Below are 25,202 nucleotides of genomic sequence, written 5' to 3'. Positions count from 1 at the left end.
GCTTGGACCTGCTTTTTGGTGTGGGGAGCGGGCCAGTCTCTGATCACCTCCACCTTGGCTGGTTCCGGCTTTAGGCGGCCGCTCCCCACACGATGGCCCAGGTAAGATACTTCCGCCATCCCCACCTTGCACTTCTTCGCTTTTACAGTCAGCCCAGCCCCCTGGAGTCGGTCCAGCACTTGTCTAACCTGGGACACGTGGTCCTCCCAGGTCTGGCTAAAGACACAGATGTCATCAATATACGCCACGGCAAAACTCTCCGTCCCCCTCAGTAGCTGGTTCACCAGGCGCTGGAAGGTGGCCGGCGCTCCCTTGAGGCCGAAAGGCAGGGTCAGGAACTCGTAGAGCCCCAGAGGGGTGATAAAGGCCGATTTCAGCCGGGCATCTGCATCCAGCGGCACTTGCCAGTAGCCCTTTGTAAGGTCCATGGTGGTAAGGTACCGAGCTCCTCCCAGCTTGTCTAGGAGCTCATCAGGCCTGGGCATGGGGTAGGCATCCGATACAGTGATGGCATTGAGCTTCCCATAGTCCACACAGAACGAGATCGACCCGTCCTTTTTGGGGACCAGCACCACGGGTGAGGCCCAAGGGCTGGCAGATGGCTGGATCACCCCCAAAGCCAGCATGTCCCGGACCTCTCTTTCCAGGTGCTGAGCAGTTTTCCCTGTGACTCGGAAGGGGGAGCATCTTATTGGTGGGTGCAACCCTGTCTGCACCCGGTGGACAGTCAGATTAGTGCGTCCAGGCTGGCTGTAAAACAGCCGTCGTTAGGGATGCAGCTTGCTGATCCCAGCTTGCTGGGCAGGGGTTAGCTGATGCGAGAGGGGAATTGTTTCCAGGGGGGAACCAACTCTGGTCCCAGGGAATAGATCTACTAAAGGGTCATCTCCCTGCTCCTCCCACTGTCCACACACGGCCAACACCACATTCCCCCTGGCATAATATGGCTTCATCATATTCACATGGTACACCTGGCGGTGGTGCGCCCGGTTAGACAGCTCCACCACATAGTTCACCTCACTGAGCTGCTTGACAATCTTGAAAGGGCCCTCCCAGGCGGCCTGTAGTTTGTTCTTTCTCACGGGGATGAGAACCATCACCGGATCCCCGGTGGCGTAGGCATGGGCCCGCGCCCTGTGGTCATACCAGACCTTCTGCTTCTTCTGGGCTCTGGCCAGATTCTCCCTGGCCAGGCCCATGAGTTCAGCCCGTCTTTCTCGGAAGATCAGGACATACTCCACCACTGACTCTCCATCGGGAGTGGCCTTCCCCTCCCATTCGTCTCTCATCAGGTCCAGAGGGCCCCTCACCCTCCTTCCATATAACAGTTCGAAAGGCGAAAATCCAGTAGACTCCTGGGGCACCTCCCTGTACGCGAACAGCAGGTGAGGTAAGTACTTGTCCCAATCCTGCGGGTGCTGGTTCATAAAGGTTTTCAGCATCATCTTTAGCGTCCCATTGAACCTCTCCACCAGCCCATTGGACTGGGGGTGATAAGCTGAGGCCCAATTGTGCCGGACCCCACATTTCTCCCACAAGCGCCAGAGCAGGGCCGACATGAAGTTGGAGCCTTGGTCTGTCAAGACTTCCTTGGGGAACCCCACTCGGCTGAAAATGGTCAGGAGCGCATCTGCCACGGTGTCTGCTTCAATGGAAGCTAAGGGCACTGCCTTGGGGTAGCGGGTGACAAAATCACCAGAATGTATTTCTTCCCCGACCGGGTCGTCCTGCTGAGAGGCCCCATGATGTCCATGGCCACCTTCTGGAAAGGCTCCTCTATGATGGGCAAAGGTTTCAAAGCCGCTTTCCCCTTGTCCCGGGCCTTCCCCACCCTCTGACAGGGGTCACAGGATCGGCAATACTGCCGGACCGTGGTAAAGACCCCGGGCCAGTAAAAGTTCTGTAGCAACCTCTGCCGGGTGCGCCGGATTCCCTGGTGCCCTACGAGGGGGATGTCATGGGCCAGGGACAATAGCTTGCGGCGATACTTCTGGGGGACCACCAGCTGCCTCCTGATCCCACAGGACTCTACTTCCCCTGGGGCAGCCCATTCTCGGTACAGGAACCCCTTCTCCCACAGGAACCTCTCCTGGCAGCCTCTCCTCATGGTCCGTACCACACTGAGGTCGGCCAGGTCCCTGAGCTTCCGCAAGGAGGGATCTTTCCTCAACTCGGCCTGGAACTCAGCGGCTGGGGAAGGGATGGGGCCCGGTTCCCCCTCAGTGGCCAGGCCTGAGGCCTCCGCCTCTCTGAGCCGTGCCCCTCTGCGCTCCCTCCCGACCAGGGTAGGGTCCTGTGCCTCCGGTGTGGTACCCTCCCCAAGGTCAGGGTGCGGTGCCCCTCGCCGGCTCTGGCTACGGGTCACAACCAGGGCGGTCTGGGGCTTGCTTGGCCAGTCCTCTAGGTCCCTCCCATCAACACCTCAGTGGGCAAATGGTGGTGTACCCCCACATCCTTGGGGCCCTCCTTGGCCCCCCATTTCAGGTGTACCCTCACCACAGGCACCTTGAATGGGGTCCCGCCGACCCCTGTCAGGGTCAGGTAGGTGTTGGGCACCACCCGATCTGGGGCCACCACCTCGAGCTGGGCCAGCGTCACCTCCGCGCCCGTATCCCAGTATCCATTGACCTTCCTCCCATCCACCTCCAGGGGAACAAGGCACTCGCTCCGGAGGGACAGCCCCGCGCCCACCCTGTAAACCGAGCACCCTGAGTCCAGAGCCTCCAGCCCTCTGGCGGAGCTGGCTGGGGGTACTCTTCCCTCCTGAGCAGGTGGTAAACTGGCAGCCGCCCTTCCCTGGGCCGTCTGCCCCTCGTCCAGCTGAGTCCCTACCCAGTTAACCCTGGGTAGGTTGGGTCTGCTCAGTCTGTCCCTGAGGCCGTACGTGGCCTCTCTGACCACAGTGATAGCAGCTCAGGTCACGTTGGTCCCCTCGAGCGGGTCAGATGGTCCTGACGCCAGGCGTTCCCCTTTGGAGGGGGTTCTCCCTATTTCCCCGCTGGGAGGCCCCATGGTGACTCTCTCTCTGCATCGGGGGGGGGGCCTGTCCTTTTGGGACTCCTCCCGGCTACCCCCTGACCGACTGTTCGCAAACTCGTCGGCCAGCTGCCCTGCGTGCTGCGGGTTCTCGAGCTTTTTGTCCACCAACCACAGCCTCAGGTCGGACGGGCACTGTTCATACAGTTGCTCCAGTACGATTAGGTCAAGCAGGTCCTCTTTAGCTTGGGCCCCAGCTGTCCACTTGCGGGCATATCCCTGCATTCAGTTGACCAGTTGTAGGTAGGTGACCTCAGGCGTTTTACGCTGACTCCGGAACCTTCTCCAGTACATCTCGGGCGTCAGCCCAAACTCATGGAGCAGGGCCTTTTTGAACAGTTCATAGTCCCCTGCCTCCACCCCTGTCATTCGGCTGTACACCTCCACGGCTTTGGGGTCCAGTAAGGGGGTGAGAAACTGGAGCCTGTCTGCGGGGTCAACCCTGTGCAGCTCGCAGGCATTCTCAAAGGCCGTCAGGAAGCTATCTATGTCCTCCCCCTCCTTCCGCTGGGCCAGGAAGCACTTATCAAAGCTCCTTGCAGTCTTGGGTCCCCCCGCACTCACCGCAGCCGGGGCCCCACTGCTCCTCAGCCTGGCCAGCTCCATGTCATGCTGACATTGCTTCTCCTTCTCCTCCCGCTCATGTTGCCGCAACTTCTCCTCATGCTGATGCTGTTTTTCATGATCCTCCAGCTCTCTCAATTTCATCTCCCTCTCCCATTCCAGCTGCCTCCACTCCAGGGATGAGGACCTCCGCGGGGAGGATCCCCTGCTGGCTGCTGGGGTCAGGGTGCCCTCGGTATTCGCTTGGCTTCCCCCAACCCCTCCCCCAGGCCTAGGTAGGAAGGGTCTCAGGATGTCCTCGGCAGCAGTCTGACCCCTCCCAGCCTGGTCAGGCCCCAGGGCCCACGCTGCGTCCACCGGGCGCCTTCCCTCAGGGACAGGGATTGGGTCATCCAAGCGATCCCTCTCCTCCAACTGGGCAATCAGCTGTTCCTTGGTGGACCTCCCAATGCGCAGCTCCCTCTGCCTGCACAGCTCCACCAGGTCGCTCTTAAGGTGTTTAGCGTACATCTCCCTGCTGGCCACTCGCAGGCCTGGGCAGCTTTCCACGGTTTCCAGGAAAAGTCCCTAGGGTGCCAGTCCTTCTTGAAAAAAGAACAGGAGGACTTGTGGCACCTTAGAGACTAACCAATTTATTTGAGCATCAGCTTTCATGAGCTACAGCTCACTGCATCCGATGTGGCCACTGAATGCATCCGATGAAGTGAGCTGTAGCTCACGAAAGCTGATGCTCAAATAAATTGGTTAGTCTCTAAGGTGCCACAAGTCCTCCTTTTCTTTTTGCGAATACAGACTAACACGGCTGTTACTCTGAAACCAGTCCTTCTTGAGGTCACCACCTCTTTTCCAGGGTCAAGCTGCAGACTCCTCCGACCCTGGGACCACTCGCTGCAATCCCCCGTGGGACCCTGTTACTGCAAAAGTCCTTCTCTCTGGTCACACACTCCCAGGGGTTAACCGCCCCCTGAAACCGTCTCTCTCTGAATCTTCAGCACGCCTGGTCCCCGTCAATCCCCCTTCGTTTTACTGCTCCCCAGTCACTTACTGCAGGAAGCGCCGTTCACGGGGTGCAGTAGATCCCACTGCTACCACCAGTTGTCACGGCGTGCGGGGGAGTCTGGGCCCTGCACCCCTCTTCCTGGGATTCACCGTGACTCTCAGCCAGGCAGTAAAACAGAAGGTTTATCGGACAATAGGAACACAGTCTAAAACAGAGTTTGTGGGTTCAACCAGGACGGGGCAGATAGCTTAGACCCCAGCCTTGGGGTTCCCTGCGTTCCACCACCCAGCCCAAAACTGTAACCAAAATCCCCAGCCGGCTCCCTCCTGCAGCCTTTGTCCAGTTTCCCAGGCAGAGGTGTTACCTTCCCCTCCCCCTCCTGGCTCAGGTGACAGGCTCTCAGGTCTCCCATCCCCAGTGAAACCCCCCTGCCACATTCCCAGCTCAACACTCCCCCTCCCTGCTGTGTCACATTCAGTTCATGTGAAGACCCAGGAGCCTGGTAGGACTTGCGGGAAGGACATGGTGCCAAAATCCCGATTCTCTTTGTGAATGCCCCCCCCACCCCACCCCCGCAGCGTGGAGCTGCTGATTGCTGCACCCACCAGCCTCCGCCGCGGCAGTTCATCAGTTGCAATCAGCCCAGCCCCGGGCGAGGAGTGAGCCGAGAGCTTTGATTACGGCACCCCTGGTGCTCGCTGAAGAAAGCGATCTGCGTCAGGGGGATTTGGAAAGCGCCCGGCGCGATGTCAGATTGGCGGAGCTGGGGCTGGGCGCTCCCTGGTCATTTCGAAGTGGACGCGTGACTCATTGCAAGTGAGGCCTGCTGGAAACGTAGCCTTTCCTGCTGCCCCTGTTCGTGGGAGAGGGCCATGGCCAGGGCTGCTCACTGCCAGGGGGATAGCCGAGCCGAAGCGCTCCACAGGAGGGCCCTCGCTTACCTGTCCAGCACTCGACTAAGGCACCGCAGCTTTGGGCAGCCCCAGCCCCTGTGTCGGGTGAACATGGCACAATCTCAGCTTGCCTTTTTTAAGCACTTTGTGGGTCATGGTGGACAATGAGCTGCACATGAGCTCCCAGGACGACGCTGGGGCCAGAACTGCTGCTGGGACCCTTGGATGCCCAAACAAACGGGAATCTCGAGCAGGAGCAGAGAGGTTATCTGGCCTCTGGATCTGGCAGCGAGGCGACCACTGCTGGGATCCTGTGTCCAGTTCTGGTGGTGCCCACTGTGCCAGAAGGAAGGTGATGAATTGGAGGGGTCAGAGAAGAGCCACGAGAATGATTAAAGGGCTAGAAAACCTGCCTTCGAGCGATAGACTCAAGGAGCTCAAGCTATTTAGCTGAACAAAGGGAAGGTGAAGGGGTGACCGATCACAGTCTCTAAGTACCTACCGCAGAGAAGTATTTGACAGGGGCTCTGCAGTCGAGCAGAGAAAGAGCTAACCTGGTCCGGTGGCTGTGAGTTGAAGCTCGACCCACTCAGGCAGATGGGAAATAAGAGTTACATTTTTAACAGTGGGGGCGATTAACCACTAGAACAAGGTACGCAGGGTCGTGGTGGATTCTCCTTCACTGGCAATTTTTAAATCGAAATGGGATGTTTTTCTCAACGCTCTGGAGTGAATGAATGAGGAATGAATGAATTCAGGGCTGACCTCTGCCTGTGTTAGCCAGGAGTCAGAGCAGACGATCACAGCAATCCCTTCTGGCCCAGAACCTATCAATCCAGCCCTTGCGGTTGCAAAGAAACCCATTCCAAATGGGATCCAAGAGCAGCAGACCCAGGATCTGCCTGAATTTGCAGAGAGCCTGGAGCTATGCCCGAGATGTGGGGGAGCTGCCCCATGACTCTCAGTGGGGTGCTCATTCCAAGACTCACTGCTCTGGGGGAGCCACCAGCCCTGCCCCAGCAGGGGGACTGATTCTCTTGCATCTTCCTGGTGCTGGTGACGGTCAGAAATGGCTCCTGGATCCTGGGCCAGGGGTCTGAGCCAGTCTGGCAATTCGCAGGCAGGTGCTACTGCTCCCCCTTCCACTCCTGGCACGGCACCCAAGGGGAGTTGGGAGCCCCTTGCCAGCTCCCACCCCCATGGGAGGCAGAGCCGCTGCTGCTGGGAGGAGGTGGGGCCATAGTGTGGGGCTCTGGGGGGCCTGCCTTACAGCTGCTCTCCTACTGACCAAAACTTTTCCATGATGGAAGCATCCGACAGCTTTACCTGCACTGTTGGGGTAGTCCCGAATCTCAGACTGAACCGCTGAGCCCAGGCCCCAGCGCTGTATCCGTCTGCCCTGGAAAGAGAGCTGGGCGTACCAGTGTGGCAAAAATAGAGAGCGCAAACTGCCCAAAGCCAGGCACAGCTCCGGGTATAACCCCCCACCCCAGCTCTGCCGGTACCCCTCAGTCCCGACCTGCAGCCCCGTCCTGGCTCCCTGCTCTTTCAGGGTGTCTTGAGTCCCCGCGGCAGTGCCCTCTGTAATTTCAGGCCTGAACGTCGGCCGCAGCCCCCACAGTCCCCGTCTATTCCAGGCCTGAGTCCCCATCCAGTTCTGCTGGCGCACCTCAGCTCTGGCCTACTTACCTCTTGCTTTTCCATCCCCACCCGTCTCCCCTGGCCCCAGCCCTGCCAGTGCAAAGCGATCCTGACCTTTAAGGTCCCCCTGCTACTCCACTCTGCCCGTTGTCCCCCAGTAGCTCTGCTAAGGCGCCCGGGTCAGGGCCGCCCACCTGGCCCCTCGCTCGTTCCGGGCTTGTTCTGGCCCAGCTGCGCTCTGCGTTTAAGCAAACTCTCGCTGCCGAGGGCTGGTTCCGCCTCTCTCATTTCCATTTCCATCTGCTCACTCCCCGTGCGGGGCGGCAAACAGACAGCGCAGCTCTTCCTTTAGATCCAAGGAAGCTTCAAAGGGGGGGGCGGGAGGTAGATTTTCTGAGCTGATGCTTTGTGCCATTCCCGACTCCGAAGCCCGAGCTGCCTGTCTCTCTCGCGCGCTCGCTGCTGGAGCCCAGAGCACAGGAGTGGCTGTTTATAAAGGAGGGAGAAACCACAAATTACTAGCCCTCCCACTCTCCGTCAAAGGGGCTGAGTGTACCAGAGAGAAATGATTCTAAAACACTTTCAGAGCAAAGGCAGGAGCCCGGGCCGAGCAGCGCCACCAAGAATCCGCTGCAGGCCGTGTGCGGGAAGTCGTGTCAATCGGATCAGCTGTGAGGGCTGCTCCTTGCGGTGGCTCCAATCCACGTTCCCCAGAGGAAGGCAGGTGCGAGAGCTGGGGTGAGGCATGGTGTCTTATTGTATAATGGGGGGCTCGGCCACTGTCCTCCCCTGAGCTCGATGCTAGCTGGGCTTCGCACGCGGCAGCAACCCACACCCGCCTTAGATGCTGGCTATTGGCGTGCGGCGAGGATCGGACGCCCGCCACGTGGCTTTCACTGACGTGGTGGTGAGATCCCCAATGCTCTGTCTGCACTAGGGCACTCGCTGCTGGGGAGGACTTGCTGCAGCTCCCCAGGGGAGAGGAGGCCAAAGAGAGGATTGGTGACCGAAAGGGGGGTGGCAAGCTGGAGGGGGAGGCTGTGTTCTGAAAGGGAATATGGGGGTGAGTGTGGATCCCTCAGGCCTAAACCCTGGATGCCTCATGCCAGCGCTGCTCCCCCCTCTCGTCAATCAGCCCCCGTCAGGCTGAATTAATGAGGCCATTTCTCAGGCTGGCCTGAGCATCTCTCTGCCGCTGGCCTGTCCACGTGGGCTCCCCAGGTGAGGTCAGAGCTCAGGGAGGGGTTTGGGGGAATGTGTTTGCCAAGCAGTTCTGAAGCATTGCTCTGGTGATTCAGTAAATGGCTCTTATTTTTAGATCCAATCAGTTGCTAAGCAGTTCCCCAAAGCTGGGTTCGCTGCTTCGCTTGGGCAGCTGAGACGCGGCCGCAGAGCCCTGCACCCTGGCAGTCCTTGGGAATCCGATTTACTTCCTTTGTCATCAGGGTTTCCAACTTTCCCTTTTGCTCCAGATCAGGGCTTCCAGGGCGGAAGCCACTGACCGGGCTGAGTGACCGCCCCGGCCAGTCCTCTCCCTGCCCAGCACTGGGCTAGCCCCAGGCTATGCAAGCCGCCCCTGCTGTCTCCCCTCTGCATCGTGCAAAGTGTGCCCTGCGAGAGGGAGGGAAGGAGCTGGGAGTAGCTGAAGCTGGGGAAGAGCCATCGCTCGGCAAGCAGAGGTCCGGGAGTGCTGGGGCGAGCCGCTAGCCCGTGTCACACGGAGGCTCAAGCCGTGTTCTTACAGAGCTACTGTCTAGTCCCCTTCCACACGCTATACATCCAAGGGGCAGGGGCTGCTTATAAATCCACACACCAAACATAAATGCAAATGAGCAAATTGTGTCACTGCGTCTGATCTTCCTCAGCCAGCGCCTTCCACGGGGCGTTGCGCAATCTCTTCCCTGCCACTGGAAATAATCAAGAACACGAATAAAAGTGACGTATTGGTCGGTGCGGCCCTGCCAGCGCCGAGTGCAGAGACACTAGTGAATGAAGTGGGGGAGGGGGGGCGGGGGGAGGGGAGACGAGGCAGCAGCGGCCTTGCACAAACTGAGGGCTGGAGAAACCTCTGCAGGGCCCGTAATGAATCTTCCTCTAGCACCATTCATCTGCAAGTGTCTTACGAGCCATGTACCTGGGGATCACTTTATCGGCGGTCCCTGGAATGCAGCCACCTCTGGGGTAGAACGCCTCCACGGTTTAACAATGTACAGCAACGCTGCATGCTGGATTTCTGTCTCCTATGAAAGCTGCTTGGGACCAGGAGATTCAAAGGGCAGTGCTCTCTCTAATGAATCACAAGCATGGCTCTTTGCAGCACCCTGGTTTCCCCTGGGACTCTTCCCCCCCGCCGCCCCCCGGCCCCCGATTGGCCTAGCCCAACCAGGCTTCGCTTCTGGGAGCTAACACGTGTCAGCCCCAGATGGTGCAGCTGCACTGTGGGAAGAGTGAGCCGGCTCTCGGGTGCCATTTGGCATGACCAGCTTGCTGCTTGGCACTGCCAAACGCCCTGCATCCTGCCCCAATTCCACAAATCCCAGCATGGCGTCTCTAGTGGCTGCACAGAGGGGGGCAGGTTATTTGAGATGTGAGCCCCCTCAGCGACCCCTGCATCTGCCCTGGCACTTTAAGGCCTGCCACCTCCGAGGCCTCGTGTAATGCCCACTCTCCTGGGGGCACCCGTCTGCACAGAGCCCTAACTGTCCAGGATACTGGAGACCCGGCCTCGGTGCTCTAGCAGGGTGGGGCTTCCCGTTTGCCACTAGCCCAGAGCGCAGGAGCCTAGCACCAGGAACCCGGCCTTGTGCCCCCTGCATGGCACTGGGGCAATAGGCTGCCACACTGGCCCTGAATCCAGCCACACCCATCCATCCAGCCCATCACACCAGTCACTCCCTCATGCCAGCTAGCCACACTAGGGTCGGCGTGAGAAAGGAGGGTGACAATGGACCAGGTCTCTCTTGGCATCCACCATTGCAAGTGGCTTCTCTGCCCTGCGCTCTGGGGCGCTGGCCAACACCTTGCCTCCTTGGGCCAGGGGTGCAAAGCAGCTCGCTGTCCGAGCGGTGACCTCAGCATGCCCGCGGCTTCAGTTCTGGGGCTTCACAGCTGTGCGGGTTCCCGGCTTCTTCCACCTGCCAGCAGCTGGCTCCACCCAGAATCCTGCCTGGCTTCTCCTGGCATGCTCATCACTGTGGAGTGAGCGCCCCTGCCCCTGGGCACGGAGCAATGGGACTGAGATCCGCCAGGCACGGTGCCTTTGCTCACCCTGGCACCGGGGTTTGGAGCATGTGGCCATAGCACAAGCAAATGCCTATGGATTTGCTGGCATGGGTTGGTTGTGTGTGTGCAGGGCTGGATTTAGGGGCAGGCAACCAGGAGACCATCTAGGGTGCCCGGCTTGGGGTGCGCTGGGCTTGGGGTGCTGTTTTTGTTGTACAGATCCTAGCGTGCAAATTTATCATCGTACGTGACGGGGATAAATCCCGCATGCAGATCGTGCACGAGTGTCACGAAAGGGGCTACAAATGCAATAAAAACCCAAGGTGTTTATAGGACTGAAGGGGAAAGTCGAAGACCCTCCTTGCTTGGGGGGCCATTTGGCCAGAGCCAGCCTTGCGTGGGCGGGTGTGCACACACGTTTGGGCGTGTGCGCATACCTGTTTGTGCATTCGGTGCACACGCGTTTGCATGCCCGGGCCCGGAGGGGTCAGCTCTGGCATTGCACAGGTGCGGGGGGGCTCTGGCCAGACCCACATGTCCTAGCTCCTAACCGAACCGTGTTTGGCGGGGGCGCTTTGCACCCACGTGTGAGGGCAAATCCCCCGCCCACAGCCGTGCCTCAGTTTCCCCTCTGCAGCAGCCCGGGGGCGGCTGGCGGGGCCGGGCTGAGCGCGGAGGCTGCGTGCGGAGCCGAGGGGGAGGAGAAGCGGCGGCGGCGGCAAGAAGCGGCTGGGCTGCACCCGGCTCCCCACCTGCTGCCGGCTCCCCGCAGCCGGGCTCCGAGAGGCGAGTCCCCCCGCGCCGCGCACCGAGCCGGGGCCCCTGGGCGGGGGGCTCGGGGGCGGCCCCTGGACAGGAGGCGGGCGAGCCACAGCATCAGCCCCCGAGCCCCCGGCTGCCGGGTCCCCCGCAGCCCCTGGGAGCAGCCCCGGCCCGTCCCGTCCCCCTCCACGGAGCACCCCCGGAGCCTCTGCCCCTATCCGGCCCCCTCTCCCCCGACCAGCCCCTGCCCCCTTCCACCCCCCAGCAGCCCCTTCTCCCTTGCGAGCAGCCCCAGCCCCCAACCCCTGCCCCCTACCGCCCCCCCAGCAGTCCCTGCCCCCTTCCATCCCGCAGCCCCCTCGGCCCCCCCCCCACCCCTTCCCTCCCCCCACCTCCTCGCCCAGCCGGAGCGGAGGAGACCCGGAGCAGCGGGCGCAGCGGGCGGGGGTGCGCCCGGCCCCCCTCCGCTCCGCAGCCAGAGCGGGGCCGCCGGGCTCTGTCCCAGCCCCGCGCCGGACTCGGGAGGATGCGGAGCCAAGGCGGGCGGGAGAGTCTGTCCGAGTCCAGGGACCTGGACGGCTCCTACGACCAGCTGACGGGTGAGTCCTGCCCGGCCGGGGGGGAGAGGTGCAGCATCCGCTTAGCAGCAAGGTGCAGGGCGCAGCCGGGTCTCCAGCCCCCCAGACTGCCCCAGGCCAGGGCAGGTGCTTCCCAGCAGGACCCTTCCCTCCCCCATCCCCGGGCTGGCCCCTGTAATCCCCGCTCCCCCCGCCACTTGCCCTCCCTGCTTCTGCCTCTTTGTCCTATAGAAGTTACTCCAGGAGAAGGGGGGGTGCCCTGCCCTGCCCAGCCCAGCCCAGCCCCGGGGTCTCTGGTCAGGGTGCGGAAGGACAGGCGGTGGGGATGGGAGAACGCTTCTGCTTCCACATGATGCGTCCTGAAGTTGCAGCCTGGCAAATAGGCTAGTGACAGCTGCCGGTGTGTTGTGTGTGTGCTGCCCTGGGAGCCTGTGTGTGTGTGAGTGTGTGGAGGGGCGATTCCCGGGTGGCTGGGTCTGTGTGAGTGGGAGAAGTTGTTTGCCGGGGTGGGGAAGGGTCCGTGGCCTGGCGGTGCCTGGAGACATTCCAGCTGGTCTGGGGCTTGCCTGCTCCTTTGATGCGGGCCAAAAGAGTTCTTCCCCAAATCCCTGTGCGGCAGAGCCAGGGCACTGAGCGAGCTGGACCCTGTCGTCCTCCCAGAGACGTGGGAGCTGCCCGAGGGAGAAAGGACCCTGTCCTGCTGCTGCCAGGTGGGGCCGGGGTTGGCAGGAAGGTCAGGTGGCTAAGGCACATTGGGCAGAGCTGCGGCTGGCATCGCTCCTTGAGCCATCTTTGATTCCTCCGCACGCCCTCCCTGTGTCTGCGGCGAGCCCCCTGGACATGGAACGTCCCCTGGGGGAGCAACTGTCCCCTGGACCTGACTCCGTCCCTGGTGGGATTCCGGTGTCGTTCCACCAGGGAGGGATTTTCCCCTTGCTCTGTATTCTTCCTGCCCCTGTGCCAGGCCCCCAGGTCCCTCCAGCCTTGCTGGTTGCATCCAGGGCAGCACGGGAATTCCTGTCCTCTGGCAGGAGTCCAGCTGTCCCCCTCTGCCGGGCACGGGGGTTGTGCAGGGTGCACCATCGGAACTGCACAGCGCGGTTTCCCCAAGTAGCTGGCTCTCTCCTCTGCCAGGTGCTCTCTGCCTTCCTCCAGACACAGGGGTGTTGTTTTCAGGTGCCCGGCAGCGCAGCCCCCTTGGCTGGGTCCACTCCATTCCTCTTCAGGGCTCAGACTGGCAGCGTGTGCCATCTGCTCTGCACAGGGCCAGATGCCGACACAAGGTGCAGGGCACGGGAGTCGGGCCGCAGGTGCAAGCTGCAGAGCAGTTCGTAGCCTACCTGCGTGAGGTCCCTCTCCGGGCACAGGGGAGCTACCATTCCGATAACACTGGGGGCTCGGATTTGACCACAGCCGCCCACCAGGAAATCCGTAGTGCGGACTAAAGCACCGTGTGTGATTAACTCCATTGTGCCGGGGCCTCATGGCACATTTGCTCCTTAGGAAGGATGGTCCTGTGGTGAAGATGCTGGATTGGGCGGCAGGCGCTCTGGGTTCACATGCCCCCTGTATGATGCACCATTTCTCAGGGCCTTGATTTTCCCCTCTGTGAAATGGGATTAATGCTCCTGACCTACTTCCTGGGGATGGCTGTGGAGATGAATCCATTTATACCAAATGATGGTCAGATCCTGGGGCAAGGGGGTTGTCCACATACATAGACAGCTAGATCCCCTTTATGCTCCTTTCCCTGCCATGCAGTGGGGTGAATTTCAGGCCTTGACTGTGAGTTTCCAGAGGCCTGTGGGAGTTGAGCCGACACCCCCCCGGTTCGCTGAGCAGTGTTATGTGTGCGGGCAGAGCGGCTTTGCCTGCAGAGATGTGCTGAAAGGAAGATATTTTTGAGCTGTGTAGGAACTCAAAACCCACACAACTTTCAGCTTCTCTGGGAACTTCACAATGTCCGTATGGATTTAAATCAAACCTCAGTTAAAAATAAACTCAGATCTCTCGTGTGCTGAGACCTTTCACTGGGAAGTGGCTGTCAGCAAGTCACCGTACCAGAGCCCTGACTGGAATAACACTCTGTAGTTCAGACAGCGTCTTCCAGCCAGACTTTAGTGTTCCCAGAAGCCTCACAACCCTCCTGGGAAGCCGGGCAGTATGATCATTCCAGTGTTGTGAGGGGGAAACCAAGGCACAGAGCAGGGAAGTGACTGATTGTCCCCAGATAGTGTTTCATGGCTGCTAATGAGAATGCAGGTCCAGCTTTAACGTAGAGTTGGCTGCTTCCTGCTGAGCCCTGCGACAGGCCTGCCTTTTCACAGCTAGCTCCCCCTCCATCAGCCTTTAAAACTGGGTAAAAAGACTGAAGCTTCATTTTGTGGTGAGCTTTGCTCCTTAAAACGTCAGCAGAAAGAAGCTGCTTTATACTGGGACAGTGTAAACATGGCGCAGACAAAGATGGTCAGTTCAGCCTTGTCATGCGCCTGCTTTCTACTGTTGCCCAGGGCAGCTTAGAAATGTCCCTTCTTTGCAACCTTGCTCACTCATCCGGTAACCAGTTTCTGCTCTAGGCAACTGGTTAGTTTGCTCGGTGGAGTGGTGCTGTCCCAGGTCCGGCCATCGTAATTTCCTCCCTTGTACTGCCCCTGGGATTCTGCAGGGCTTGCTGCCCTGTGTTTATTCCCTAGGCCAACAGCAGCGTTCAGTCCGAGTCACATGGTTTAGATGGACAGGAGGGTCACCAGGAGAGAGCACGGTGTGTACGTCTCTGCTGGAACATGCTGCATCCACTCGGCCTCCCCAACTCATAGCTGCCTCTGCAGACCTCAAGTTGCTAGAAATGTCAAGGTGCAGAACATGGAGGATGTCGCTAGGTCCCAAGAAGACGGGGGTTTGACGTGGCCTCGTGTAATCAACAGCTGTAGTGGAGGGGGTGGGGACCCAGTTAAAACACAGATCAGTGTAGCCTGTACCTGACCGCATCCCTGCACTGGGGGCTAAAGCCTGGTACTGTCCAGGTTCTAACCCAGCTGTGGGGACAGGGTAAGGTTCCACGTACAGTGCCCTGGCTGGGTTATTGTGTAGGTGGGGCCTCGAGGGTCACCCTGACCCTCATCTCTTCTCTGCCCTCTGTACGGCTCTTCGTCCTGCACCCAGGCCTCTTCCGCTTTGTCCCCCTCGAGAGGAGATTGCGGGGGGGAGAGAGGGCGCCTCCCCACTGGCAACAACCGAGACTGTTTCCTTGGAAAGGCTTCAGGCCCTCTGTGCGGCACCAGCCGAAGGGGCACGTGGACAGCCCCTCCTCTGCCTGCTGCCTCCGGAGCGATACCCAGCACAGGGCACTGCGAGTACCCCCCCCGACCCCCCCGCAGGGAGCAAAGGATGTGGCATGCGCAGGGTAGAGGAGCGGGCTGCCCACCCCAGCCCTGGCTGCATGGGGAAGTCGGCTAACCTGCCCTCTGTGAGATCACCGGGGTGGGGTGGGAGGGTGGGAGGCTTTTCCGTCCCTCCCGCTCTCCGGCAAGAAGGGGGAGCCGTGCTGAGCGGAGAGCGGGATCCCATTGTACCTGCAGCCCGGGTCATTGATTCTGAATTTAAAGAGCTCATGAAAATTGCTCTGTATAGACAGCACAGAGCCGCGCCCGGACGCTAACCCTGCTCTCTCCTTTGCAGCGAGCCTCTGCCAGTCTTAACCCTCTGCACCCCGGCTGCCCTGCTCAAGCCCGCCCTGGGCCCACGCGTGCAAGGCGTATACCCATGTGTGTGGTGTGTGCTGGGGACATGAGCACATGCTCTGTGCGTGTTGGGCATGAATGTGGCGGGGGGGGAGTCTAGGCGTGCTCTGTATGTCTGAGTGTGCGGTGGGCGTGGGTGGGGCTGTGGAGGCGTGGGTGGGTGAGACACATTGAATGAAAACGGTCCGTTTCTGGGATGTTTAGATGACGCTAGCAGCAAATCAGAGCCATCCATAAATGACATTGTTCCTAGAGCCCCACTGGCACCAGGAGAGACTGCTTTGCAGGCCGACCATGCTGGTGTTGAGGGATCTCTTCAGACACGGCCCGTGGCTGGGGAGAAATGTGATCCGAGTGCTGGGCCGTGCTGCCCTGGGACAGGAAAGGTGTGTCCGTCTCACTGCCATGCCCATATCCCCTCCGGGAGGCGACAGTTACTGGTGCATGCATCGGCCTTTCCCGGATGCCCCATATCTAGGGCAAGAGGCTAGAATGGCCCAGCAGAATGAGATCTTATCGCTGGGCCCTGTCCCTGTTTGTCCCAGCAGCGTCTCCCACACGTGGGCTGTGAACGTGGCTTTTTCCCTCCAGCACCACTCTAGGTCTGTGCACCAGTTTCTGGTTCTGGAGCAGATCGGTGTGGTCCCGTTCACACCACCCCCAGACTCTCAGGAGGTTCCCGTCGCTGGTAGTAGGCGACACTCCCCTTTCCTTCAGGCAGAGCCCTAATCCCAGTGTCCTGAGCCCGAGTGACCATTCAAATTCCCTTGTTCCCTTTCAAAAGGATCAGGGAATTTGGTCTGGTGTCGTGGGAAATTCCAGCTCTGATACCTACATTCTGCCTACTGTGGGTTCGATGGGAGACCTTCTCCTTCTTCTCCCTTGCTACAAGCTGTTGTCATGTGGCATTGAGCGGCTGTTGTGATCTGATCCGCCCCAGAGGCAGGTGCATCAGAGTGGTTGATGAGCACTCACCAGAGAAACAGCCTGCAGGGTGGTTTGGGATCCTTCTGGCCCTATAAAAACATACGGTTCTTTCCCTCTGTACCTGTGACCGATAAAGAGACTCAGTTAAATCTTAGCATTTCTGCCCATCACCTAGTGGGAAGGAAAAGTGTATTTAGTAATGGAGTAGCTGGGATAATTGGGTTTGTGCTAGGAATGCTGACCATGCATCTCTCACGCATGAGTTATACGTTAGTCCCTAATATAAGACAAAAACAAATATGCCCCCTTGTCTGCTGCAAAGTATTTTCTGCAAACACACACCTGGGGTTTGAGGCAGATAGACTCCCAGACCTGGCTCATTTGTTCACCACTCTAGTCTTACCAACTGGTAGCAGCCTTCTGGCTAGGCATGTTGCTGGGGGCCTCACAGTAGCAGAGGTAATAAACTCAGGTCCTCCCGTAAAGGAAAATCTCCACTAGCTGTCAGCAGTATAGGGCTTCTGACACACAGTGGAGTAGTTCTATCCTCTAGAGACTGCTCAGGACGGGCTGCGGGGGGCACCCACACACTAGCCAGTTCACAATGCTGTTTTCTCCACTTCTCCTCTAGCTAGAGGACCCTCATCAGCAGGCAGCGGGAGAATCGCCCTGTGGATATCACCCCTTTAAGGATCCTCTGGGCTTCACTGCAAACCACGGGCCAATGCCTGTGCCCATGGCCCGACCACATTCCAAAGGCCCAGATTAGAACATCAACGAACCACATCAGTAGGGCTCTGCCTCCGGTCGAGTGGAGAGAGCTGGGGCCAGGCAGCCGGGAGAGCTGGGTTTTCTTCTGTATTTTGCCGCTGATTTGCTGTGTGATGCATTGTCTGTCTGTGCCTCAGTTTCTCTGTTTGTAAAGCAGGGGTGCTGTCAGCTCCGTATCCCAAAGATGCAAGCAAAGCAGTAACGTGGCTCAACGAATGTGGCCCAACGGGTGAGAATAGCAAAGAGAGAGGCAGGGGCCCAGTTGTGCGTGTGGCAGAGTGCAGGGTGTGGTGGTGTGTGGGCACGTGTGTGTGCAGGAGGGGTGGTCTGGCTGTGGCGGGGTGTGTGCTGGGGGCGGGGTCCGGCGGGGTGTTGGGTTCATGGGGGGGTGATGTGTGTGTGTGTCCGGCGGGGTGTCGGATGCATGGGGGGGTGATGTGTGTGTGTGTCCGGCGGGGTGTCGGGTTCATGCTGGGGTGATGTGTGTGTGTGTCCGGCGGGGTGCTGGATGCATGGGGGGGGTGATGTGTGTGTGTGTCCGGCGGGGTGTCGGATGCATGGGGGGGGTGATGTGTGTGTGTGTCCGGCCGGGTGTCGGATGCATGGGGGGGGTGATGTGTGTGTGTGTCCGGCGGGGTGTCGGATGCATGGGGGGGTGATGTGTGTGTGTGTCCGGCGGGGTGTCGGATGCATGGGGGGGTGATGTGTGTGTGTGTCCGGCGGGGTGTCAGATGCATGGGGGGGTGATGTGTGTGTGTGTCCGGCGGGGTGTCGGATGCATGGGGGGATGATGTGTGTGGGTGTCCGGCGGGGTGTCGGATGCATGGGGGGGTGATGTGTGTGTGTGTCCGGCGGGGTGTCGGATGCATGGGGGGGGTGATGTGTGTGTGTGTCCGGCGGGGTGTCGGATGCATGGGGGGGTGATGTGTGTGTGTGTCCGGCGGGGTGCTGGATGCATGGGGGGGTGATGTGTGTGTGTGTCCGGCGGGGTGTCGGATGCATGGGGGGGGTGATGTGTGTGTGTGTCCGGCGGGGTGTCGGATGCATGGGGGGGTGATGTGTGTGTGTGTCCGGCGGGGTGTCGGATGCATGGGGGGGGTGATGTGTGTGTGTGTCCGGCGGGGTGTCGGGTTCATGGGGGGATGATGTGTGTGTGTGTCCGGCGGGGTGTCGGATGCATGGGGGGGTGATGTGTGTGTGTGTCCGGCGGGGTGTCGGGTTCATGGGGGGGTGATGTGTGTGTGTGTCCGGCGGGGTGTCGGATGCATGGGGGAGTGATGTGTGTGGGTGTCCGGCGGGGTGTCGGATGCATGGGGGGGTGATGTGTGTGTGTGTCCGGCGGGGTGTCGGATGCATGGGGGGGTGATGTGTGTGTGTGTCCGGCGGGGTGTCGGGTTCATGCTGGGGTGATGTGTGTGTGTGTCCGGCGGGGTGTCGGATGCATGGGGGGGTGATGTGTGTGTGTGTCCGGCGGGGTGTCGGGTTCATGGGGGGATGATGTGTGTGTGTGTCCGGCGGGGTGTCGGGTTCATGCTGGGGTGATGTGTGTGTGTGTCCGGCCGGGTGTCGGGTTCATGCTGGGGTGATGTGTGTGTGTGTCCGGCGGGGTGCTGGATGCATGGGGGGGTGATGTGTGTGTGTGTCCGGCGGGGTGTCGGATGCATGGGGGGATGATGTGTGTGTGTGTCCGGCCGGGTGTCGGGTTCATGCTGGGGTGATGTGTGTGTGTGTCCGGCGGGGTGTTGGATGCGTGGGGGGGGGGGTGTACACGCATGTGTCGTGGTGTGGGAGCTCTGCCATGCCCCCCCATCCCTGCGTCCCAGAGGAGAGCAGTGGAGAGCGGGAGGGGGCCATGTTGACCCTGCCAGTTGCAGTTGGAACCCTCCCCCTGGGGTTGGTCCATGTGAGGTCCTTGGCTAAGTGAGCCTCCCCCCTCCAGCAGCCTGGAGGCTTTCCTGTGCCCGGGGGCTGGGGGGGCAGAGCCCATGCCCATCTGGGTAGCACATCGGGCAGCAGCTCCACAGAGGGGCAGGTTCGGGGCAGTGAGCGCCACAGGGGGGCCGGGTCCCTTCAGCATCCGGGGAGTAGATGGGGTCGGGCAGCTCTTCTCAAATGCACAAAAATGAACCCCCCTTTTCTTGTCTGGCTGCTTTTGGAGCAGTGTTCAAATCTCCCCGAGTGCGTCGCTTGGGGGACCCCTTGCCCCCCGCCCACAGGCCTCTGCCGCTCACCCCTTGGAGTTGCCCCGCCAGGATCATCAGCAGGGCTGGAACCCAGCAGCTTCCGCACCACAGCCCTGGCCTCCGCTGCTGGCATGAAGGGAACGGCTCTGCCAGTGCAGAGCAGTAGTAGGCTGTTACCCTATAGGGGACGCAACAGGCACTGAGAGTCCCTGTTCGCCCTGGGATCTGGCTTTGCATCAGGCAGCGTCCCGGGCTGCTGCCTGCTCTCTTCTGGGGCTGTACGGCTGTGAACGAGAACAGAACTTGTCCTCCTACCTCCCTGCCCCCCTCCCTCCTCTCCTCCAGCCCTCGCCTCCCCAGCAATGGCGCAAGAGCCTTCTCCTCTGCAGCTGCCTCCTTGAATCGCCTGCCCCGCAGCCTCCCTGTCCCTGGGACTCCTCTCTCTCCACTGTTCTGTCACCCACTGGGGACCCCGCTTGTTTGGTCTGTTGTGTCCTGTTCCCAGAGTGGGGCCCGGGGCGCTGGAAGGCAGTCCCTGGCCGAGCGTTTAGGACAGACCCTGGTGGGTGCTGAGAGGGGAGCAGATCCCAAGCCGAGAAATCCCCACGCTCAGCACTGTGCCCTAAAGGGATGCTGCACCTTTGGAAAGGGCCGGGTGGGGGGGGGCTAACGCTGCCAGAATGTCTCCCCACTGCCTGCTGCCTCCCCTTGCCTTGCATCGGTTTCTGTAGCTCTCCCCACTTTGCTGTCCTGGCTTGGTCACACCCATTCGGAGCGAGTTGGTTGCGTCCCACTGGGACATCTGATGGCTCTTTTCCTTATGTTTGTTTCCTCCTGACTGAGGCCAGAATCTGGCGGGGACTGGAGGTGTCTGCAGCCAGGGGCCTGGGATTCTCGCCCCACGGGGAGGAGGGGCAGGTAGGGTTGTGCCAGGATTCTGCCTCCAGGCCCTCTGCAGACGCTGAGGCAGCCGGGCCCGTGCCAGGGAGCCAGCGGGGAGCGTGTGCAGCCGGCTCATTCCTCGCAGTTGGCACTGGTAGAATAAACTTGGCTTCGTTACTGGGACACGGCCTGTGTCAGCGGCTGAGCGGGCGGGGGACAGGGACCCTGGAGGGGCGCTGCCTGCAGCCGGAGTTGATTTTTCACGGTGACATTTGCTTCCTCCGGAGGGTGAGGCTTGAGGCGAGTCTGTCTGGTTCCTGCCCTCTGTCCGGGCCAAGGCAGGTAGAAGGCTGAGTGAGGCAAGGCTGGTTTCTTTGGTGGTTGCCGCTGAAACATCTGATTTTGCAGACACTGGTGCATGACTCATGGGCAGGGTGACTTCAAGCGAGGTGCCCAGAATGGAGTGGGAAGGGGGTTCGCTGGTGACCCCCTCCCCCCCGCCTCTGGGCCTGTGTGCCTAGCCCGGGTCTGCATGCTTGGCATTGGATTCTTTCGGCCTCAGCTTTGCTGAGTGACTCCGGGGTCCAGCTCCCTCTGCGCTGTCCGAAGCCCCGAGGAGATGCAGCTGCGCCAACTCCCCCTGGCTTCCCTCTTTCCTACAGTGCCCGCGTGGGCCATACTGGGTGATATGGCCCTGTGGAGAGGGCGGAGCTTGTGGAGCCAGTTCTGGGCCATCTGTCAGAGGGGAAAGCAGCAGCGTTCCCTGAATGAGCCCAGGTGATGCTATAATCCCAGGGGTGAGGTGCATGTGGGAGGCAGAAGAGAGCCCCCCACTCCCCTGGCTGCCTCTGCTCATTGGTGGTACTTTCATTCAGGGAAGTGGTCTGCGTTAAGACAAATCACTGTGCTTGGGAGATGATGAAGCTATGTGCTGGCTGGTTGCTGGGTCAATCCGCGGGGGGAAAGGGGGGTGCTCCAGACCCTGCACTTTAGTCGCGTGGGTTAGCCACGACTCTTCTATAAAAGAAACACGACACACACACCCCGCCATCCCCTGTCCCGTGCTGCGGCAGGAGAAGGGTTGTGGTGCTCAGAACCCCCAGCCCGGACCCTGGACCTCTCAGGGAGTTCTGTCCGCCCACCGCTCATCCCACTCGGGAAACGCAGGCCGAGTCTGTGAAGGGTCATGAACCTCGAGGGCAGGGACGGGCCCAGCTCCCCACCCTGGTTTGGGGCACCAGGCGTCTGTATCTCTCCCTGCGTCCATGTGAACCTGGGGCCAGTTGGTGGCTTTGAACCCACTTGTGGCTTCTCAGTAAATCATAATTCCTTGCACTGGATTCATTGGACGGGGCAGGCATGAGAGTCACAAGACGAAGCCCTGGGGGTGTGGAGGGGATGTAGAAAAGCGTTAATCATGCACATCTCCCCATGCTGACCCTGCTGCTGTCCCTTCCATGGAAAAGTCCCTCCAGATTCCCCTCCGGCCCGGCAGGGCTGATACCCGCCCCTGCCTTCTTGGACCAGGGTCATTCTCTGGACTGTTGAGCTTGTCCTGTGCGAATGGGGACAAATCCCATCGGAGATCGCTTTCTTCTAACACTGAGCAGGTAACTCTAGTAGAGTAAGGAAAGCAGCGTCCGCAAGAGCTCTCGGAGTCACCCTGGATCGTTCTCTGAAAACATCCGCTCAGTGTGCGGCAGCCGCCAGAAACGCCAACAGGAGCCATTAGGAAAGGGCTAGATAAGAAGACAGAAAATCTCATGCCACCATAGAAATCCATGGTGCAGCCAGACCTTGAATCCTGCCTGCAGATCTGGTTGCCTCATCTCAAAAAACGATATTAGAATTAAAAAAGGTGCAAAGAAAGGCAATGAAAACAAGGAGGGGGCTGGACCGGCTGCCGTATGAGGAGAGATTAATAAGACTGGAACTTTTCATCTTGGAAAAGAGACGACTAAGGGGGGATATGACGGAGGGCTATAAAATCATGACACGTGGAGAAAGTGAATAGGGGAGTGTTATTTACCCCTTCCCATAACACATGAACCAGGGGTCACCCAATGAAATTAATAGGCAATTGATTTAAAACAAACACAAGGAAGGAAGTATTTCTTCACCCAACCTGTGAAACTCCTTGCCAGGGGATGTTGTGAAGGACAGAAGTATAACTGGGTTCAGAAAATAACTGGATAAGTTCCTGGCTATTAGCCAGGATGGTCAGGGACACAACCCCATGCTCTGGCCACCAGATGCTGGGAGTGGATGACAGAGGATGGGTCACTCGATAACTGCCCTGTTCTGTTCATTCCCTCTGGGGCACCTGGCATTGGCCACTGTTGGAAGACAGGATCCTGGGAGAGACGGACCATTGGCCTGACCCAGTCTGGCTGTTCTTAGGTTCTTATAAAGCCACTTGGTCTCTGTCTGCCTCCCTGCAGAGCTTCTGTCCAGCCTGGCTTCAAGGCACATCCTCACACAGCAGCTCTCAGCCCTGAGGTTAGAAGCCTGGAGGGCACTGCAGGGTCCACAGCGGGGAAGTGGGAACAGCGGAGGGGTGACGTGCTTTCAGGGCTGGGGAGGATGGGATTGGCTGGCCTTGTTATCGGTGCTGTGAGTGGTGAGGGCTGGCAGGCTGTGGCTCAGTGGGGCCTCGTTACCAGGATCCTAAAAGCTTCTGTCTTGAGGCTGAGGCATCTCTGTTTGTTTGAGCTTTTAAGTAAATTTGGCCTTTGCTTCAAATTAAAATGCATGGGGGCAGCCCGCGAGAAAGGCTCCTGAATAAGGAGTTTGCCTTGCCTGCGGGAGGAGAGCTCCAAGCAGGGAGGGGGGCGGGCTCACACGCAGGGTTCCTGCAGGCTGCAATGTGTCCTGACTGGGGAACGTGGTGGAACCAGTGTCACCATTAGCGGGTGTCCCAGAACATTCTTGCGTTGTCGCGTTGTCCGTCCTGGCACCTCTGCTCTGAGTGGCTTATTTTGCTCCTAATTTCCTTCAGCTAAACTGCTCTAAGCCCTGTTCAAAGAGCAATCAAAGCATCTGCACGGCCGCTGACTAAATCAGTTTGAAATCCGTTAGTTGCATGGGGGCGGCTCTGCGTATGGACGAGGCCTCAGCCTTGGGTTGTGGAGCGTGTGCAGGCCAGCGTGCGATACCGGAGGGTGCAACGTCTCGTGCTAACAAGGCGTCCCGGCTTCACTGTGGGCGAGAGCTTCCTTCCGGTCTCTCACGTCACCAGAGCGGTTTACCGCCACCAGGATGGGGTGTCGTTGGGGTTTCATTGCTAACCTCACCTGTTGGGGGAGCCCTTGGCCATTAACCCGCTGGGGTGGGGAGTGGGGACATCAGAGCATGCACTGCAGGTGCCTTCCCCAGACGTATCCAGTGTGTCTGGCTGCACGGTAGCCGTGAGACCCTTGGGTTGTGCCGTGAGCGTGAATCAAGCAGGGAAGTGACCCTCTTGGGCACGTGAAGGGATCGTGACCTGTGGGGCCCAGGTGTGGAGTGCGGCTCGTCTCTGCAATTCCAGCAGGCTTTGGTGTGGACACCCCGCTCTGCTCTGAGAGCTGTGGGCCCGGCTCAGAGCAAGGACGAGCTGCTGGCTCCAGAGTGGGTGGTTCTCAGCGTTGTGTGAGCCTGAGCTTTGGCGGGGAGAGACCAGGGTGCTTGGGGAGGCGGGAGGCAGGGTGGGAGCTGCAGTGACCCCTGGAAGAGTCCCCAGATCAGCGCCACAGAGATGAGGCCAGACGCTGTGCGGTCCCGCTGTGGTGGGCAGCTGCAGCCTGGCTGGAAGCATGAGAGTGTCCCTCTGCCTACTGGGGGGACAGCTCTCCAGTGTGGCAAACAGGGCATTCATCACCTGGCTTGCTCTGGAACAATGCCCTGGATGCCCCCTGGTCCCTTACCCCATTCTCCTCCGTGCTCACTTAGATACAGAATAACAAATAGTGTCTCCTGCTCACCCTCGGTCCTAGTGAAGGACTAAGGGGACATGCAGTGACCTGGAAAGAGGGCAAATATAAAGGGAACTAAATATCTTTACACACAGTTGACCTGTGGAACTCACTGCCACCAGATGTAATGGTGGCCAATGGTTTAACAGGATTTAAAAGGGACTGGTCTGTTAGATCTTGAGACCAGCCAGAGCCATGAAAGCAAAGCTTATGAAAGCCACAAGTTTTGCGGGGGCTGTGAACCCCATCTTCCTCAAGGCAGGAGCCCCAGTCTCTGATGCCCACCCGTGGGCAGCTCATCCCGCAGCAGGCTGTGGCTGCTGTCCGAGCTGGGAAGGCCGCTGGGCTGGAGGGACCATGTCTGGGTCAGGCATGGCAGTTCCCACATCGGCGATGAGCCAGTCGGGGGCAGAGTTGGTCAAATGCCAGCCTCAAGCCAGGGGTGGATCACCTTGTAATAGAGGAGTGCCCAGATGCTTCATTGCACCGGGCACCGGACAGACACACGGGGTGAGACAGTCCCTGCTGCAAAGAGCTCACAGGCTAAGTGAGGACAAGGTGCAATACAATAAGTTGATGTCACTGGTGGGGGGGAATTGGGGGAAAAAGAGGTGGTGCTGTTCCAAGCTCCACCCACAAATAAGCTCCGCCCATACGAGTCGCCAAAATACAGTGCCATTCCAAGTACGTATTGCAGATGTTCATAGAATCATAGAATATCAGGGTTGGAAGAGACCTCGAGAGGTCATCTAATCCAACCCCCTGCTCGAAGCAGGACCGATCCCAAATAAATCATCTCAGACAGGGCTTTTGTCAAGCCTGACCTTGAAAACCTCTAAGGAAGGAGATTCCACCCCCACCCCCCAGGGAACCCATTCCTGTGCTTCACCACCCTCCTAGTGAAATAGTGTTTCCTAATATTCAACCTAAACCTCCTGCACTGCAACTTGAGACCATGACTCCTTGTTCTGTCATCTGCTACCACTGAGAACAGTCCAGATCCATCCTCTTTGGAACCCCCATCAGGTAATTGAAGGCTGTTCTCAAATC

At 59.5% G+C, this 25,202-nt stretch overlaps 1 protein-coding gene across 3 annotated transcripts in view; it reads left to right on the top strand.

Annotated features, from left to right (window-relative positions):
* The first annotated feature begins 11,644 nt into the window (after positions 1–11,644).
* KCNIP2 (potassium voltage-gated channel interacting protein 2) overlaps positions 11,645–25,202 on the top strand; it is a 138,499-nt gene continuing 124,941 nt past the window's right edge. For all 3 annotated transcript variants that reach the window (XM_077821956.1, XM_077821954.1, XM_077821953.1), the window contains exon 1: positions 11,645–11,717. In XM_077821956.1, the coding sequence (XP_077678082.1) occupies positions 11,645–11,717 (73 nt within the window). The remainder of the gene's footprint in view (positions 11,718–25,202) is intronic.

The sequence above is a fragment of the Eretmochelys imbricata genome, chromosome 7, assembly GCF_965152235.1.
Source record: "Eretmochelys imbricata isolate rEreImb1 chromosome 7, rEreImb1.hap1, whole genome shotgun sequence".
Lineage (NCBI taxonomy): Eukaryota > Metazoa > Chordata > Testudines > Cheloniidae > Eretmochelys > Eretmochelys imbricata.
The sequence above is the reverse complement of the archived record's forward strand: the minus strand, read 5'-3'. Positions and strand labels throughout refer to the sequence as shown.